Source organism: Globicephala melas, chromosome 17 (assembly GCF_963455315.2).
Source record: "Globicephala melas chromosome 17, mGloMel1.2, whole genome shotgun sequence".
Taxonomy (NCBI): domain Eukaryota; kingdom Metazoa; phylum Chordata; class Mammalia; order Artiodactyla; family Delphinidae; genus Globicephala; species Globicephala melas.
The window spans coordinates 2,417,998-2,436,521 of record NC_083330.1 but is presented as its reverse complement, the minus strand read 5'-3'; the positions used below and the strand labels follow the sequence as shown (position 1 = coordinate 2,436,521).

The following is an 18,524-nucleotide window of genomic DNA, read 5'->3' as shown; positions in this document are numbered from 1 at the left end:
GGGAGGCAAGTGATGGTCATGGGAGCTGAGAGCTCAGAAAACTCCCACCTGGGCCTTGGATGGTTTCAGATGCCACAGCAAGTTGAAAGAGGTTAAAGCAGAGAAGGCAGGGCAAACCCCAGGAGAGCGGGCCTTGGGAATAAGCGAGGCCAGCCAGCGGGGGGACGCGCGGCGGGAGCGGGGCGCGGGGACAGAGCTGGGGTGCGAGGGACGTGCCGCCAAATGACGCAGGGACGTTAACCAGGACTGTGGCCTGAGCCCAGCTCGCACACCCTTATTCCTTTTTCACCCCGAAGATCTCTGGCCGGGGACCGTTGGAGGTCAGAGTGCGGTGCACACGGCTCGCTTACGGGTGTGAGTTCGCCCGGGCCATCGCCAGGACACAGGCCGTCCTGACCGTCTTCTCCTCGTCTTCCGGTCACCACCGTGCGGGGGACATGGAGACATCAGGGTGGACGTTGAGGGAGGGAGAGAGGGCACAGGGAGGGGAGGGGCTTTCAGGCAAAGGCAAGGCGGGAACCGTGGCTTTGGGACATTTATGTCCTCAGCAGATAGTGTAGTCCCGGGGGGGTGGTTGCCGGGAGTGAGTGAGTGACATGCAAGAAAATCTTTTCCACAGGAAAGTGATTAAACGTTCATGTATATTCTCACCCAATACAGTTAAAGCTGCCAGCTAATGAGAGTTTCTAGCAAAGAGGGACCCTTTCCCCCAGCAGAAAAGTACATTTACGTTTTTCTAATACAATAGATTAAGCACCCTGTCCTGAGTAGAATGCACTGCCCACCGACCTCTGCGGGGCCGTCCTCCCCTCCCTCAGCTCTTCCCCCACGTGTCACCCATCCGAGAGGCCTTCCCGGCTGCTGTGGTCCCCCCTTCCCAGCCCCACTGCTCCCGCCCCCTTTCCCAGGAGGGCAGGTTGTTCCAGCCACTGAGGTTGCTTCTTCCACATCCCCGCGCGGGCCCCTGGTACCACTGCACTGCCGCTCGTTTCCCCGGTGACAGGGACACACCTCAGACGCTGCACAGGCCCTGCACACACAAGCTGTCGATCGGAAGACCCCAGTCCAGCATCAGTCTGTCCTGTCCACACTCAAGTGATTTTTTTTTTAACATCTTTACTGGAGTGTAATTGCTTTACAATGGTGCGTTAGTTTCTGCTGTGTAACAAAATGAATCAGCTATACGTATACATATATCCCCCTATCCCCTCCCTCTTGCGTCTCCCTCCCACCCTCCCTATCCCACCCCTCTAGGTGGTCACAAAGCACCGAGCTGATCTCCCTGTGCTATGCGGCTGCTTCCCACTAGCTATCTATTTTACGTTTGGTAGTGTATATATGTCCGTGCCACTCTCTCACTTCGTCCCAGCTTACCCTTCCCCCTCCCTGTGTCCTCAAGGCCATTCTCTACGTCTGCGTCTTTATTCCTGTCCTGCCCCTAGGTTCTTCATGACCTTTTTTTTTTTAGATTCCATATATGTGTTAGCATATGGTATTTGTTTTTCTCTTTATGACTTACTTCGCTCTGTCTGACAGCTGCTAGGTCCATCCACCTCACTACAGATAACTCAATTTCATTTCTTTTTATGGTCGAGTGATTTTTAAATAATTGGTTATGCTGCATTCCTTCAGGATTTCGTGGGCAGACATTGCTGCCTCGAGCATGATGTTCTCTTAGGAGGTTTACGGCTCCTGATGATGTAGGGCCCACGTACCAGAGCTGCACGGCCCCAAGCACAGTGCCCTCCGGGAGGTGCCCTGGCGCAGCCGTGTCAAGGCTGCCGTGGGCCTGCGAGTCGAGTTCCTAAAATCTTTGGATGCGTTTTGTGTCTGCATATGATCTCAGATATCTTCCAAAAGGGCTAATGTTTATCCTTTGAAGGTAGATTTTGGAAATTTCCAGTCGTTCCAAGCTAAATGAACTGTAAAGAACTGGTAATTAACCCGCATCACCATTTTAGACAGAAAAATAAAGTGGGATCATTTTGTAATGGGCACTTCTCATGGGTGCAAAGAGAAAGGGCTCCAAAAAGATGGTGAACAACTTTTGGAATATAATCATGAATTCCTAGGAAATTGACTCTCTAGGGGCCTCGTGGTTTTCCGCTCCTTTCGGAACAGGGGAGCGCTTGGGTGGGTACCACGTACTTCTGCACACCTGTGTCACACACTGGTTCTGTAAATGTCTCACTGCTTTACAGTTTCACCCTGTCCTTATTATGCTTTGTTTTATGTTTCTAAGAGATAAATGCACCTTAATTGCTTACCAGAAACTGTTCCGCTAAAATAGGACTTTTTGATGTCATTGATCAACATGAATTTGCTTAGAGTTTGAGCACCACTTACTGAGGGAACTAGCTAGTTTCCTTTCTGTAAGTTGTGATACTCTCATTTGCAAATCTTCCCAGAATACATCACCCAACTGGGATCTGCACATGTTATTGTACAAGATTTCTCATTGAAGATCTGTAAATTAAACCAGCCGTCAGGATCCAAAACAGGACCTTTTCCCACCACCTCGCCCCCTTCAATCTTGGCTTTATTCCTTGACCTCTTTATACCACAAAGCTGAAACAAAATAGCCACTATTTAAGTGCACACTTTATCATTATACTTCCTAAGTAATTTATAACTGTCTGGTTTATAAAATCATTGGCACTTTGCCTCTCCTGGCAGTGTTAATAGGCATAATTTAAAAATAGAAATAAAATTTAAAGTAAAATAAAATAAATGCAAAGCTATTTTGGCACACCAGGTGGCGATGTATTTCCAAAGTAGGAATTCGCAGGGCACTGTGACCCATCTCTCGCGCTCTGAATATTCCAGCTGTGTAATTATCAGAAAAGATTTTTTCTCTGTTTAGCGGGTGAGTGGCACTTGCAAGATAACTCAGCTCAGATGTTAGTCGTTGTTCTTTTTTTTCTTTACTTGTTTACGTATATTTGTAGCTTCCGCATTTTCCTTTCTGATGTTGCATGGCTGGTTCAGCTCGGATCAAGCTGCGGAAATCAAGCATCTCTCTGAGAGATGAAGACGTTCTAACTCTTACAGTTTCTTAGAGTACCTGAGAATGATTGGAACGTAGCTCACAGGGAAAAAAAATACTGAGAAGGTGACGTTTCAGAAATCTTGGATGTCAGCAATCTATCCCCAAATGCCCCTTTAAAGAGGCAGAGTCTGCGTGCCACACGTGGGTGAGCCTTCACGTTAGGCAGGGTGCCGAAAACATCAGAAAGCACGAGTGACGTAGCTGATGTCCCTGATTATTGACACAAAGACCACCGAGTGGGCTGGGGTCAATCTGCTTACCTCACACCAGCGACTTTCAAGCAGCGTCAGAGGGAAAGAAAGGGCTCCGAAACCAAGGAATCTGTTAACTCTGGCGGCAAAACTGCTCCGGGTAACTATCCACTGGCACTATTTTTAAAACACACGTAAGATGCGCAGGACGTGACCAGCTTCTGAGACAAATGAAGTGCCCGGGACAGACTCTGGTCCTGGGCAGGCAGCCTGCAGAGCCTACCGCTTAGGTGGTTAATTCCTCATCGTCTTTGCTGGGTTCAAAACTTCGGATGAAACTGATCACAGGCTTTCTTAACGAAACTTCGTAACTATTTTCTGTACTATCGGCAACTGTCCCATCTAAAATGTCAGTTTACATTTTAGCCATATGTAGTATTTTCAAAGATCTTCTTTTTCAGGTGTTTTCTAACATGCTTATGAAGTTACTATGTTATCTTTTTCTTTAAAAAAAGTCACAAAAATTTCTTTCTGACATCTGTGATATAATTGGTACCTAAGAGCTGCTATCATGGTGAAGCATGGGTTTTTTATATTTATGTTGTATAGCTCATATTTTCAAAGAAATAGAACACCACTGACCGTCGATTGACTCACATCCATTGCCAGGACACGTATTTTAGCATCACTGTCCTCCATCGTCTGAATCAGAGAGCTGATGTGATCCTGGAAACTAGTAACTCAGGACCATGGCAGTTCCCTCTTGTCTCGTCTGCTGGTCCTTATATAATCTACATCTTTAGTTCATTAGCTTCTTCACGTCCCATATGTGTTAACTGGTCTTGAAAAGAGAAGCTACCTCATACCCAGTCAGAGCAAGTGCATCCGTGAAGGCACCTGACCCTGATTCTATGTTTTTATTGACCCAGCTGTCCAACGCCAGGATGCGACGGGAGCGGGCACGTCACAGGCAACTATGCATCTCATCGCAGGTAGCTCCCCACCCTCTCACTTAGGCGTTCCACATCTGTCCTCCGTAAGGACTCACCCTCACCCTCTCTAGAAAGATATTATCTCGATCAGGAGTTGGAGACTGAGTTAGTTGGGGTTTTGGTTCGTTTCGTTTTTCAGAAATAAAGCTAAGTCTTCAGTCTTTTTACTGATATTGTAAAGAAAGTGTACTTCTCTGGTCAATAACGATTTTCTGATCCTATGATCCAGGCTACAGCCAGAAGTTAGAGTTCATGTCAGGCTCGGGTCTTGTCTAGCTTTAGGGCTCAAGTGAAACCCAGGGAGGACAGCAGTGACCTGAACTGACCTTTTACGCTGTGGAAGGCTTCAGTAAAGGGTTGGAGGGACAGTAGTGCAGAGGCTGTGCTCGGCCCTTCCTCCCACCTGTGTCACCCATGTGATTCGCTGTCCCTCTGGGCAGGGCCTTAACTTCTGAGCACCATCCCTCGGGATGCAGAGGGAGGGTTCTCTGGGTCAGTCATCACTGGAGCCGGGGGTCTCGCTGGGCTAAAGCCCCTGGTTTGGTAAATAGCAAACCAGAGTCTGTGACAAGTAGTCAAGGTGCCCAAAGCCCGGACTCACTAGAGCAGCAAAGCCGGGTTCAGACTTTGTCCCAAACCCCGTCGGTGGATTGAACGTGTGTTCACCAGCTCAGGCTGCCCCCAAGTCGGACCTGCGTGTGTCAGCGCGTGTGTCTCTGTTTTTGCTTTCTCCTCCCTCTTCAGTGTTTCTGGATGTCCTTTGGCAGATAAGACTCTGAAATCCCTCATGGCGGCCAACTCTCAGGAACTCAAGTAAGTGTCCGGCCAGGGTGGCCTTAACCAGGGGCAGACGGCACCTGAGTAAATTACGACCACGAGCTCTCTCACCAAAAGCTCAAACAGCTAAAACCAAATCGCTGGAATTTAGTTTAGTTAATTAGCTGGACTTGGAGAGTTTGTATTATACAATGTTTTTAAAAGCAATGATGTTGGCCTTCCCTGGTGGCACAGCGGTTGGGAGTCCGCCTGCCGATGCAGGGAACGCGGGTTCTTGCCCCGGTCCCGGAGGATCCCACGTGCCGTGGAGTGGCTGGGCCCGTGAGCCGTGGCCGCTGAGCCTGTGAGTCCCAAGCCTGTGCTCCGCAACGGGAGAGGCCACAACAGTGAGAGGCCTGCGTACAGAAAAAAAAAAAAAAATGTTAAAAGCAATGATGTTGAACACCTACGACACCTTTTCTCTGTTACCTTCAGAACGTGTGTACTAATCAGACCTAGGAGGGTACGGCCAGCATTTTCATCGTCTGACTTTAGGAAAACTGCACAGCACTTCACCTTGTGGGCATTTTGAATCATACGACAGCCTTTCACTTTCGGGGGCGACATACAATTCTGGCTCATTTTCACCTTGTCTACAGGATCTCAAAGTCACACATATATTAACTTTCGTTGATTGATTTGATTTTTCCTACTATTATCTTCTTTTATCCCAAACTTCTCACTTGTTATTTTCATGTGTTGTTATAATACTTGTAGACTGATAAAAAGTTATAATCCACTATTTACCCTTTAAAAATATAAGGCATACATTTAGAAAAGATGAAGAATAACATTAATCAAAATTAGAAAAATGCATTTGCACATAATATTTTAGGAAAAATCAGTGTTACTAAGTCTAGTGATAAAATAATATTTGTGTAAATAGTAGAATTAACACTTGGTGTCTAAATTACAGGTAAAATTTCAGAGAATATATCTTCTTAATATTTTGCTAGTATTTCCATTTTTTAACTTGTTTAAAATTTATCTAAAAATTATCTGGAAAACGTTTATGAAACAAGATGTGATATTAAACAGGTATAAAAATTCAGAATTTTAGTACCATGAATAGTAAAGACAACTCTAAAATATACAAAGTGAGTGTACAATTGATTGTGTCAGTGTAGATTCTAGAATCATTTTATTGGCTACCATTTTTCTAGATTGAAATGGCAGGACGTGAAGTGGAGACTTATTAGCAGATTGAAAGGAGAGAAGGGCTAGGCATACTCACTCAGTCTTACTCAATTGCTCTGAACTTCTATATTGCCGTATCTTAAAAATAGCTATCAGTTCTCCTAAGTATTTTCTCTAAACATTATTTCTAGAAGAAAATGTTGATAATACATTGAAAACATGTGGATTGAGTGGTTCTATAGCAATGTTCAGTACTTACCTGCTTTATACAGTCACCTAATAAGTAACATCTTTGTGGTTTTTTCTGTACAGAAAGAAAAGGGGACATTTCATTGACCTCTTGTTTGGATATTCAGGGAGAATTTCAAAACAAGGTTTTTTTGGCATAGACTTTTCCAGAATTGCAATGTGCTAGTAAACCACTATTTTACTAAAAATATTAATAGCATCTGAGCCTTTCTTACAGTATAGAATATGTATTAAATCTCTAAATGTTTGATTAGAGAATCATTGCAGGGTTCTCTGGTTAGCTCGAGGAGACATATGCAGATTGCATATTTCCTTCGAGAAAAGCATTCACTCCCTATGTTCCGCCTCAAGATTGAATATAGAAGAATTTCTGTGAAAGTTCAGTGGGTTAGAGTTTAAGAAAAGGAATAATGTTCACATTCTTCTTTGGATTATTATCTTTCTCAAACTCTTGTTTGAGTAGAAATCTGAACCCAGGTGGGCATACAAGTGAAATAATAACAATGACCTTGTCTACAAGAACTTTCGGGAAAGCAAACATTTTACGACAGCCTCTGCGTTTTATTTTTTAATAAATTTATTTATTTGTTTTATTTATACTTTTTTACTTTTGGCTGTGTTAGGTCTTTGTTGCTGCGTGTGAGCTTTCTCTAGTTGCGTCGAGAGGGGGCTACTCTTCATTGCGGTGCGTGGGCTTCTCATTGCGGTGGCCTCTCATTGCAGAGCACGGGCTCTAGGCGCGCAGCCTTCAGTAGTTGTGGCGTGCGGGCTTAGTAGTTGTGGCTTATGGGCTCTAGAGTGCAGACTCAGTAGTTGTGGCTCGCCGCCTCAGTAGTTGTGGCTCACGGGCTCTAGAGCGCAGGCTCAGTAGTTGTGGCACACGGGCTTAGTTGCCCCACGGCATGTGGGATTTTCCCAGACCAGGGATCGAACCCGTGTCCCCTGCATTGGCAGGCAGACTCTTAACCACTGTGCCACCAGGGAAGCCCACCTCTACATTTGTGTTAGTATCTGGCATTTTTTAAGGCAACAAAAGAGTGAGAATCTCTGTATATTTTTGCATTCAAGTGTATTTTAAACCCTGTTCCTAATTAGCATTCTAGGTAAAATTGGAATCTCCTTCCACCTTCACTCCCCTGACTCTGAATTTAACGGTTGACTGTCAGCCAGAGTTATTGGTAGAGTTTCCACAAGACTTCTTCAGGTGGACCCTGAGGCACAACAGATCAGGTGCAAATGTCCTAGGTTCTTTGGCAGGTGCATTAATCCACCAGGTGTCGGTTGTCCCATCCACCACTGCTGTCCATCTGAATGTAAGGGATTATCATGGTGTTGGAGCAAATCAAAGGAAATAAATTACACACAGAAACAATTTGGAAACTCTTTTTTCTTAAGCAAAAGATAAGAACTTTGCATGATGTAGACAGAAGCCCAGCAGTAAGTTGTGGGTTGAATTTCAGATTCCTTCCAAAATAAGGTTTAACAACAGGGACCTATTGTGTAGCACAGGGAACTATACTCGAGACTTGTAATAACCCATAAGGGAAAAGAATCGGAAAAATTTTATGTATATATATATATATATATGTATATACATATATGTATAACTGAATCACTCTGCTATACACCTGAAACTAACACAACACTGGAAATCAACTACACTTCAATTAAAAATAGAAGGCTTAAAAAGAAAGAAAAAAAGAATGGAGGGTAACAATGAATACGGTGTCTTCCAAGCATTGGACAGTAGTTAACACATCTTAATATTTCCTTTAAAAATGGATTCTTAGGGCTTCTGTGGTGGCGCAGTGGTTAAGAATCCGCCTGCCAATGCAGGGGACACGGGTTCGAGCCCTGGTCCAGGAAGATCCTACATGCCGCGGAGCAACTAAGCCTGTGTGCCACAACTACTGAGCCTGCCCACTAGAGCCTGCGAGCCACAACTACTGAGCCCACGTGCCGCAGCTACTGAAGCCCATGCACCTAGAGCCCGTGCTCCGCAACAAGAGAAGCCACTGCAATGAGAAGCCCGCGCACCGCAACAAAGAGTAGACCCCGCTCGCCACAACTAGAGAAAGCCCACGCACAGCAACAAAGACCCAACACAGTCAAAAATAAATAAATTAAAAATAAATTTATTTTTTTAAAAAAGGATTCTTAGCCAAAAACCAGTTCTGTACAAGCGAAGAGTCCCACAAATCAGCTCATTCTGTTTGACTGCTTGTCTCTGTGTGATTTGTTGTGACCCCCTACCACTGCTACGCGGCCCCAGCTCCGCTCTCGTGTCTTCCAGGTGTCCCACTCCAGGCTGTGACGGTTCGGGGCACGTGACCGGAAACTATGCCTCCCACCGAAGGTAAGACTGACCCCATGCCCGAGATGGAAATCAGAGCGGTGGCAGCCGCGCCCGTGAGATCACATGCTTCTGTTTTGTTCTTTGTTGGGTCCGTATTTCAGCCTGTCCGGCTGCCCTCGTGCCAGGAAAGGTGGTGTCAAGGTGACCCCTACGAAGGAAGAAAAAGAAGACCCTGAACTCAAGTAAGTGTGACAACTGAGGCGGCGGCATCAGGGCAGAGGCCACTTGTGGGACAAACGGGGGGACTTCGGTTGGGAGGCAACTGCATGTCTTGTTCATCACGAGGCCCTGGGAGCAGCATGGGAGCTCGGAGGCTGCAGAGCACCTCACCCTCCCCAGTCGTGCTCACACGGGTCTCCGATGGTGCAAAGGAAAGCAGGACTTGGTCCTTGCCCAGCGGTTTTAAAGGAAAGCAGCCTCGTGGACATGCCCTAGTGTGACACACATGGCTGCGGCCTCCCCTGAAACTTAAGGCGCAATTTTATCTAAAGCGAACTCCCTCCTCTGAGAAACATGCTTCAGGTCTTGGGTGACAGATGCAGATACAGGTGCAGAAATGTACAGAGGCTTGCTCGACAACGTGCAATATTTAGACATTTGGAAATCAGAACTCCCGTCCTCTGAGCCAGGGACTCTGTGATGAGGGAGCGCCAGTTGACACGTTAGACCCTTGGTCTTTGTTTGGAGGCAACGTAACCCGTAACCAAGGGCTCCCCTGGCTGTTTCTGGAGCTGAGAAGTGTGGCCACACACTTGACTCCACTCCTTCTAAACGGGTGGCAAGTCCCCTGAGCTCTAGAAGTCATTCTCCACCCCTCTAAAGTGGGGTAACAGCGTCTCTGCCCACCAGGTGAGCAGTGAGGCTCACGTGAGATAATGCATGACGGTTGCTTAGCTGGGAGCCTGAGGGCCATCCCTGCTGCCAGCACTGCTGTCTCCCTGGTTGGAAGACATCTGGTAGACGCTGTCGTTTCCCCACTTGCCCCCTGTGTGGTCTGCTCTCACCACCACTTCCTCGATTGCTCGCCTCAGTGCCTCGCCTCAGTAAGTCACCTGGCTTATCTCGTCTCTCCCAGCTGCTAACGACTGTCTGTGTCTCTCCAGATGCCCTGTGATCGGGTGTGACGGCCAAGGTCACATATCAGGTAAATACACATCCCACCGCACGGCTTCTGGCTGTCCCCTGGCCGCCAAGAGACAGAAGGAGAACCCTCTCAATGGGGCCCCCCTCTCCTGGAAGCTGAACAAACAGGAACTTCCCCACTGCCCGCTGCCCGGCTGCAATGGGCTGGGCCACGTGAACAACGTGTTTGTCACCCACAGGAGGTAAGCTTTGCTTCTTTTTTTTTTTTTTTTTTTGCGGTACGCAGGCCTCTCACTGTCGTGGCCTCTCCCGTTGCGGAGCACAGGCTCCGGACGCGCAGGCTCAGCGGCCACGGCTCACGGGCCCAGCCGCTCCGCAGCATGTGGGATCTTCCTGGACCGGGGCACGAACCCGCGTCCCCTGCATCGGCAGGCGGACTCCCAACCACTGCGCCACCAGGGAAGCCCTGCTTTGCTTCTTAATGTGTGGTTGCTGTGATTGTTTGTCACCTGGATTGTCCGGGGGAGGGAGCGACCCCCTCAAGGTCATTAATCATAGCATCTTAGATGTCCAAGTAATGAGTCTTGCCAGTTAGATATTCGACCAGTTTGAAGGATGGAAACTGTTATTTTCTCTATTTCTGAAATTCACTGCACGATTTTCCACCACTTGTGAAACCGTGCTTGTGGTTTTTTTATTCTAAAATATTGCTTGTGCTGCTTTTTTTAATGGTTCTGTCAGTGGTTCACTTCAGTTCTAAGTGGTGATAGCTCCTCACTTCTGTCGTGTGATCGTGAACGTTCACTTTACGTGTTTACGTCATGCCCTTCTGCTCGCCAACTGGCTCCATTTCAGGCCAAATGGTAGTTATGTTGCAGCTGGGAAGCTGTGAGTCATCCCCAGCGGCCAGAAAGAAAAGGACACAGCGATTACTAAGTACACGGAGGACAAGAGAGATTGAGAAAACTCTTTTAGCTTCACAAGGACTCAGCTCCTTCATCATCGAGCGGCACGTATGTCAACCAGGCTCTTTGTCAGGAGCACTGATCTTAAACCAGGCTTTTGTCCACATTCTCCATCAAGGAGAGGAGCTGGCGGAATTCCCTGGCGGTCCAGTGCTTAGGACCCCGCGCTTTCACTGCCAAGGGTGCAGTTTCGATCCCTGGTCAGGGAACTAAGATCCCACGGGCCAAGCGGCACGGCCAAACTACAAACTAAGGAGCGGGGCTGGAAGGTTCACTGCACACGTCTCTGGTCGTGGGGCTGTGGTGCACGATACAGATTTAGGATCTAACAAAGCTTCGCGAGTCCTGAAGCTCTGCTTATGGGCAGGATGCCCGCAGAGCAAAGCTGGTTCCGGTTTCGAGGTGCACACCGACGGTGTCAGGAGATGAAGTTTTCCAAGAGCTACACCTGCTTATGGAGGAAACCTGATCTCTTCAGGTGGTTTATTTTTTGACGGTTCTCAGATGCCTGATCACGTTCACAACAGTGCACGTTGTTTTCTTCTGGGTCTGTACCATCGTTTCCTGTCCAGGAAGGACAGTCACACGTCAAGTGAGCCTCGTAGCTGCACAGCAGCTGTGCTTTCTCACCATGGACCCTGTCATATCCATGTTGACATCGATAATGAAATATTAATACTGGATTGTGGCGAGTGCATCCCTCAGTTAGAACACAGATTTCTCTTGAAAAATCCTGGAGTGGTTTTACGTGATGACGCCAGGCCTGGTGAGGATGTAGAGCTGCAGGGACCCTCAGAGCTCTAAGTGGAAGAGGGATTGGTAGAACCATGTCAGGAAGCTGATGCCTCAGATGTAAGGGAGCTGGTGAGGGTGCCCTGCTGTCCAGCCGCCAGGCGTCCAGGCTCAGTCCCAGAGGCTCTCCTGCACCCGGAGATGGAGACGGACGTGTGCCAGGAGGTCGGCTTCCCGGCGCTAGGCTGGGGACCGCCTGCCCGCCACCTTGGCCCCTGCAGCGCAGGGCACAGGAGTGGCTCCACCTGCAGGACCTCGGATCCGTGTGGTTGCAAAGGCACGGCGGGCGGGCTTGGAGCAGGTGTTGAGTGGGACAGAGTGCTGAGGGCTACGTGTGGTAGGATTCTGTCCCACAAAGTGAAAAAACGTGTAGCAAAATCACGTTTTAAAAAACTAGGTAATGTTTCATCTGCAGTTGGAGTTACTGGCTGTCTCTGCGGGACAGGGGACAGCTGTTGCTACGGGGCAGGTGAACCTTCAAAGCGCGTTCTGTGTTTGAAGGTAAATTCAAGGTATGCCCCTCAAGGGTATTCTTTCAACTGCAAGTACACGTTGTATGTGTCTGTGTACATACTATTTATTTCATAATAAGAAAAGGAAATTATGAGTTCAAAAATATGGGCTGCAGTATTAATGCAGAGATATTATGTTCTAGGAGAAGAAAAACAGTTAAGAATTTAGACAGATGAATAATTCAGATTTCACTGTTTTTCACTCTTGCTACTCAAAGGATTTAAGAGCCCAAATGTAACCTGGGGTTTTCTCTTCGGGGTGGAATGCTTTTCTTTACTATGTGTAGGATTTAAGCAAATAAGATAATAAAATACCTGGCTTATTGCCTGGTACATAGTAAGTGTTCAGCACAGACTATTTCCTTTCCCTTTTGTACAATTATATGAATATATGTGTAGCTATGCAATAATTCATTAAAGTAGGAATGACATGCTGGAATCACACGTACTGACCTACGTTACACCTTTATCTGTCCTGTTCTCAACCCTGACGTCCTGACTTGTTCTGTTCTCTTTCCCGTCACTGCCAAGGGCCAACTGCTATTCCAGGCTGCTCTGTCCCAGCAGACAGCCTGTTCTAAGTTCCTCACGTGACTTATCCCTTTAAACCCTTACAAACCCTGTAAGCTACAGGGACTGCGGTGGCCCTCAGTTGACAGAAGAATCAGAGCACAGGGAAGTTCAGGGATTGCCCCCCTCCTGCACAGCTCACAGCATCGGGGCCCCAGAGCCCCTCTCCCGAGCTGGGTACCAGCCCATCCCTGGTGTTTCCCGGATCCTCCCGACGACGAGGCACTCGTGCAGACTTTCCTCAGCTGTCCTCTAAAGCAAGGTCTGTAACTTTTCCCATTTAAGGTTCAGCAAAATGGGAATAATTACAAAACTTACCTTAGAGGATGGCTGAGAACAATTACCTGTGCATTACATCAGCATTTTGTTTACATACTAATTACTTTAAAACCTTTCTTTAAGACTTCATGTTACAGACTTCCACTTTGAAAGAATAGCAACTGAGAAGACAAATGGCATTATATTAAATACACATCATTATGGATGTCTGCAGCTTTAAAACCAGAAGTCCTGTGACTAATAGAACTCATTTAGTGCCACACCATAACTGTAATTTTATTGAGGTTTACTAACATATTATAAATAATGATGTCCACCACACAGATTTGTCACCTGCCGTTTTACTGTAACAGGGCAGATGAAGATATAGTTTTAAATTGCCTTCCCCTGCGGATTCCCTGGTGGCGCAGTGGTTAAGACTCCACCTGCCAATGCAGGGGACACGGGTTCGAGCCCTGGTCCAGGAAGATCCCACATGCCGCGGAGCAACAAAGCCCGTGCGCCACAACTACTGAGCCTGCACTCTAGAGCCTGCGAGCCACAACTACTGAGCCCGTGAGCCACAGCTACTGAAGCCCCCGTGCCTAGAGCTCGTGCTCCGCAACAAGAGAAGCCACCGCAATGAGAAGCCTGCGCACCGCAACGAAGAGTAGCCCCCACTCACTGCAACTAGAGAAAGCCTGCGTGCAGCAAGGAAGACCCAATGCAGCCAAAAATATATATATAAATGAATAAATTTTAAAAATAAATAAATTTTGAAAAACAATTTTTTAAAAATCTTTTTAAAAAAAATTGCCTTTCCCTTCCTTCATAGAATTGTGAATTTGGTCCAGGCCGTATAAAGCATGTTTCTCCTGCCTTACGATACGGAGCCTGAACCCCAAAGGCGACGCCCAGCCAACCTCCCTGTTTTCCTGAGCGGCAAGACCGAGCCTTGTGGAGGATGTGGCATCCTCAAAAGGAAAAGGGACATTAAAAATATTTTCTTGCCCCAGTTTTCTTAAATTTAGGATTTGTTTTATATCCCGGAAGATATAACCACATTGGGAGGTACGAAATATCCAGTGGCATTTTTTTAGACCAAAGCCTCCCTCCCATCACTTAACTGTACTCGGTTCTAACGCACATGGTTGTGGAGTTTCACTAGCATTCCACACGGCTGTCCCCCCTGGACGCTCACCCTGTGTTGTCTAAACAGTGCAGACCCTTGACGGGAGAGACAGAAGTTCTTGGGAAGTATTAACATCCATCTTGTTACAAACCTCCCACAGGTGACTTTTAAAATCCAGTTTACCAGCCAACCATTACTCCTGTTTGTAACCATTTGTCAGAACACAATATGTGACAGAAGACAAGACAGACTTGTACAAACTTTCCAGGAAAAAAAAAAGATAATGTAGCTTATAAAGGCCACTCTTTTTAGTGAGCAGCTTCCAAAATAGAAAAGTCAGGTTCAAAGTTCAGTTTGTGCTTTTCCATTATTTTCTTTTCCTGTGTAAAATATTTCATAATTTATCAAACCTTGGCAACCCACAGAGCCTTCTTTTTATATGTAGTATTACATATCTATTATTGTTTTATTTCATAAAATCTTAATATAGAACAATTTTAAATTCTTAAAAAAAATTCATTCTGCAAACATTTATTAAGGGCTTTGTTTCAGAAATACTCTCCTTTCACTCTGCCAAGTGTTCCACTCTTTGGATGGAAAATGATTGTTTCATGCATGAACTGTAAACAAATTTCTCTGGGAAAAAATATTTTCAATGGCTAATTATCATTTTTAATTCTATTTAAAAATGGTATCTCCAAAAATATAACCAAATGACAAAAGAATTAATGGCTGCATAGAGCAACGAAATCATCTCATCATGTGCTACAGGAAACAAGTATCGTTCAATGTTGTCATTATCATTTTGGTGTAATTTAAACAAAACAGATGACATTATAGGAAGGACGCAGGTGTGAAGGGTGTGGATCTCCAGGAAAAGTGTATAAAGAGCCTGCCGGGCAGCGCACTGCGTGGGCAGTGAGGCTGCTTAAATACACCTACAGCCCTGCCTTTTCTGTTCCTTTCAGGTAGAGATTCTTTAATGAAAAATGATGTTTACAAGTTAAAGAATAAATTCGAAACTTTCCCCTACCCAAACTGGATTTGCCATGAAGCGGGGGGGAGGGATATTATTTGGGGCTTGTATCAATTTGAGTCATTCTGTAAAGATCAAATGACAGTGTGTATAAAGACAGGAAGAGCTAGATTTATTATTCATGGCATTTTTGACTAATCTGGAACAAATCTTATGCAAAATGTATACATACAGTTTTACATTTACAGTGAATAAAATAACCACTACTAAAAAAAGGCCCTTACATGAATGCAAAGTAGTAACATTTTAACAAAATTAATTCAGTGATAATTATCAACAGTAGCTATTTGTATTTTGATTTGAGAAAAAAACACAAAACACTTTATTTGAGGGCCTTTTGCTTTTGTTTTAATAGATATTGTTACTTTCTGCACAGAGACTGCAGATTGTAATGTAATGAGTAGGCAGGCAAAGACTTAAAGAGGAAGTAGCGAGTACAAAATTTTAATTTTTGTAAGAAGTATTATGTGTTTCACATATCGGTATGATTTCTCTTTTCACAGCTTATCTGGATGTCCTCTCAACGCACAAGCCATCAAGAAGGGCAAGGTCTCTGAGGAACTAATGACCATCAAGGTCAAAGCATCTGGAGGTAAGAGGGCAGGGCGGGGCGGCCACCTCCGAGGTCTGGACCCTGGTCTCCGGCGGGTCCTGTGTCTAAACCATCCTCCGTGCGGGAAGTGCTATTTGACTAGGCAAGAAGGAAGCTTTCCTCAACTTTGAACTAAACTATCACTTTCTCTAAAGAACAATCTCTTGGGTTGTTTTCCTTACTTTTTTTTTTTTTTCTTCATTGCAAGTGACATGGGGGTGACTAGTTGGTTTGGAAATGGCTCTGATATATCAGAGTTCCATCACTTTCATCATAGGGACCAAGAGCTATTTCAAAGGACAGGCCAGAGTCCTGGTGTGAACTCGTTGGTCACCTGTAGGTGAGGAAGGGGGCTTGTTTGCTGGAATGTATTAGGTCATGGGGGCTAGAGTTCCTGATGATGATGTTAAAATGCTGAAATAGGTATATTTGTATATACTGTGTGATGTTTTCAGAGAATAGCCTAGTGACCTTGTTGTGACCTCTAGTGGCCTCTAGTGACATACAGCACAGCGAGTGGAGCTCAGTTCAAAATGTGTGGAGATTTAAGTGAAATCCAAAACTTAAATAAAAGATACAACTAAGGAATACTTTAGCCATCTTGGAGAAAAAAGAAGGTACAAACCTTCTTTTTCAGGTATCAATTTAAAATGTTTGGCAGTATTATGTTATGGGGGTAAAATTTCCATATTTGATTTTTCATAGGGATGATGAGAGAGTGGAACATGCTGCAGCTGTCACCCTTGGGGGTCAGATTCACAGGTGATGTGATTAGGGCAGTTAGCAGAGCATGGCGACATGTGACAAAGGGTGCTTGAAGAATAAAGTTTCCTGGGAATACTCAGGCTTGTGAACACAAGTGGTATCATGAGAAGATGACTTAGGTCACAAGAAAAGAGAGTCAAATTCGGAATTAGCTGCCTTCAGATGTGCGTGTTGACTGGTGTGTTATTTTTCCAGAAACTTGTAGGTTGAAAGATCAGTCTAGAGCAGGACAATTTTTTTTTTAATACATAAAAAGGAATATAAACACAGCATGACAAACAGGTATGTAATGTTCTTTTGCTACTGGACAAAATGCCTTTCTGCTCTCATTTATGCTCAGGTCTTCAGAGAACAGAGTTCAGAGAAAATTCTGTCTTCTAGTTCTCAGAAAAATATCTAAGATTTTGGAGTCGTGCAGAACCCACCCCAACTCTACTGATTTTTCAGTTGGAATTTTAATTGCTGTGATAAAATAAAAGTGTAAATGTGGTGTTGCAGATGCTAATTGTTTTAAAAATCAGGCTGATTTAATTAATTTAGTGGTGTCCATGTCTTAGGTTTACCTTACTTTTTAAGAAGGATCTCCAGCAGAGAAAACCAAGCAATGAGACTTTTGATGAATTAGGGTGCACTGGCTGAACTTTTGTGCTTCAGTCCTGAAAATGATAGTTTTTTGTATGAGCCTGCACGTGTGTGTGTGTGTGTGTGTGTGCGCGCGCGCGTGCGCGCGCGCGCGCTCCTGGTATAAGCCCTCTATCAAATTTCAAGTTTGGGGCACCTATGTTTGAATCCTTAAATTCTGCTCTACCCTCAGAATGGTATTTTTGTGGAGAATCCACATGGTTTAATTTAGCATCTCTATCTCTATTTCTCTACATGCCTTCCTAGTGTCAACCCCCAACCACAGTTAATGTACACAGTGGCTGAGCTGAGGTCTATATTGGATCCTCCTGTGTCCCTCTGATTCTTGAGTACTTTTCTTGAGTTCTCTCCAGCATTATCTCAGGCGTGTGTTGTTTCCTTCGAAGACCATCCTGACGCATCTGGGAAACAAAGGCAAAACAGTTACTTTACTTTGGGGATTTTATCTGATGGCGTCTTTAGCACATGGGGAGAACCAAGCCGGGGACTGTGACCTGTTGTTACTTTATTTCTCTGAAAGCATCACTCCATCTTTTAAATCCATGTGTGACTCTTAAAAAGGGTGGCTTGCTTCCAGGTTGTGCTTCCGTGAAGAACATACCACGTGCACCTTACACCTCCTGCTGCTGTAGGTTTGTCTCAGGTGTGTGCCTAGGCACGGCGTTGCTGGGCTGTGGGGCATGTGAGGTCCACCTTCAGTAGGTGAGGAGCTGTGCTCTAGAGCAGCGACCCAGGAAAGTACCAGAGCCTAGAGCTGTTTCGCACAGATTGTCAGCTCTGCTCACGCATTGGGCTCACTAAATCTAAGTGCTGGCATTCGCGTTTATCCCGCTGAACTGTCATCTCTTGGTCTAGAGTCATCATTCTGGACTGTTGAAATGACCTTAAATCCTGCTTCTGGCATCCTGATCACGAGCTCCTCTTCCCAGCTTTTTAAAATCTTTAAAATGTATTCATATGCCTTCTCTAAAAGAATGATGGGAAAATAACTCCCGTGCATTGAGAACCCGTTGTATGTTCAGCACTTTATGTTTTATTGCGTTAATTCTCACAACGTTTTACTGAAGCACAAGGACGTGAAGTAAGTGACGCAAGTTCAGGAACAGGAGCCAGGCAGCATTCAAACTCCAAAGCCACACTCTCCCCGGGCGGCATTTGCTTCTGATTCTGGTCCGGGGAGAAGCCGAGCTGTGTGTCCCTGGGCTCGAGCCCACCTGCCAGGACCCCCTCTGCCTCTAATAATGGCTCATAAGACCCCATACGTTTGGTCGTTAGTCAGCACCATCCAGGTCTTCCTGTCCTGGCAGCGTCGCACAAGAGAGAATGCCCGGGCTTTGGAGCTCAGGCAGGCTCTGCCCTTCCTTTGGCCCCGGGGCAGGTGATGCGA

At 45.7% G+C, this 18,524-nt stretch overlaps 1 protein-coding gene across 5 annotated transcripts in view; it reads left to right on the top strand.

Moving 5' to 3' along the window:
* ST18 (ST18 C2H2C-type zinc finger transcription factor) overlaps positions 1-18,524 on the top strand; it is a 131,808-nt gene that overhangs the window by 105,333 nt on the left and 7,951 nt on the right. For 4 of the 5 annotated variants that reach the window (XM_060287693.1, XM_060287694.1, XM_060287695.1 and 1 more), the window contains 6 exons: positions 4,170-4,232; positions 4,977-5,045; positions 8,728-8,790; positions 8,892-8,972; positions 9,894-10,115; positions 15,642-15,730. In XM_060287693.1, the coding sequence (XP_060143676.1) occupies positions 4,170-4,232; positions 4,977-5,045; positions 8,728-8,790; positions 8,892-8,972; positions 9,894-10,115; positions 15,642-15,730 (587 nt within the window). The remainder of the gene's footprint in view (positions 1-4,169; positions 4,233-4,976; positions 5,046-8,727; positions 8,791-8,891; positions 8,973-9,893; positions 10,116-15,641; positions 15,731-18,524) is intronic. The other variant, XM_060287696.1, reaches the window with a different exon arrangement.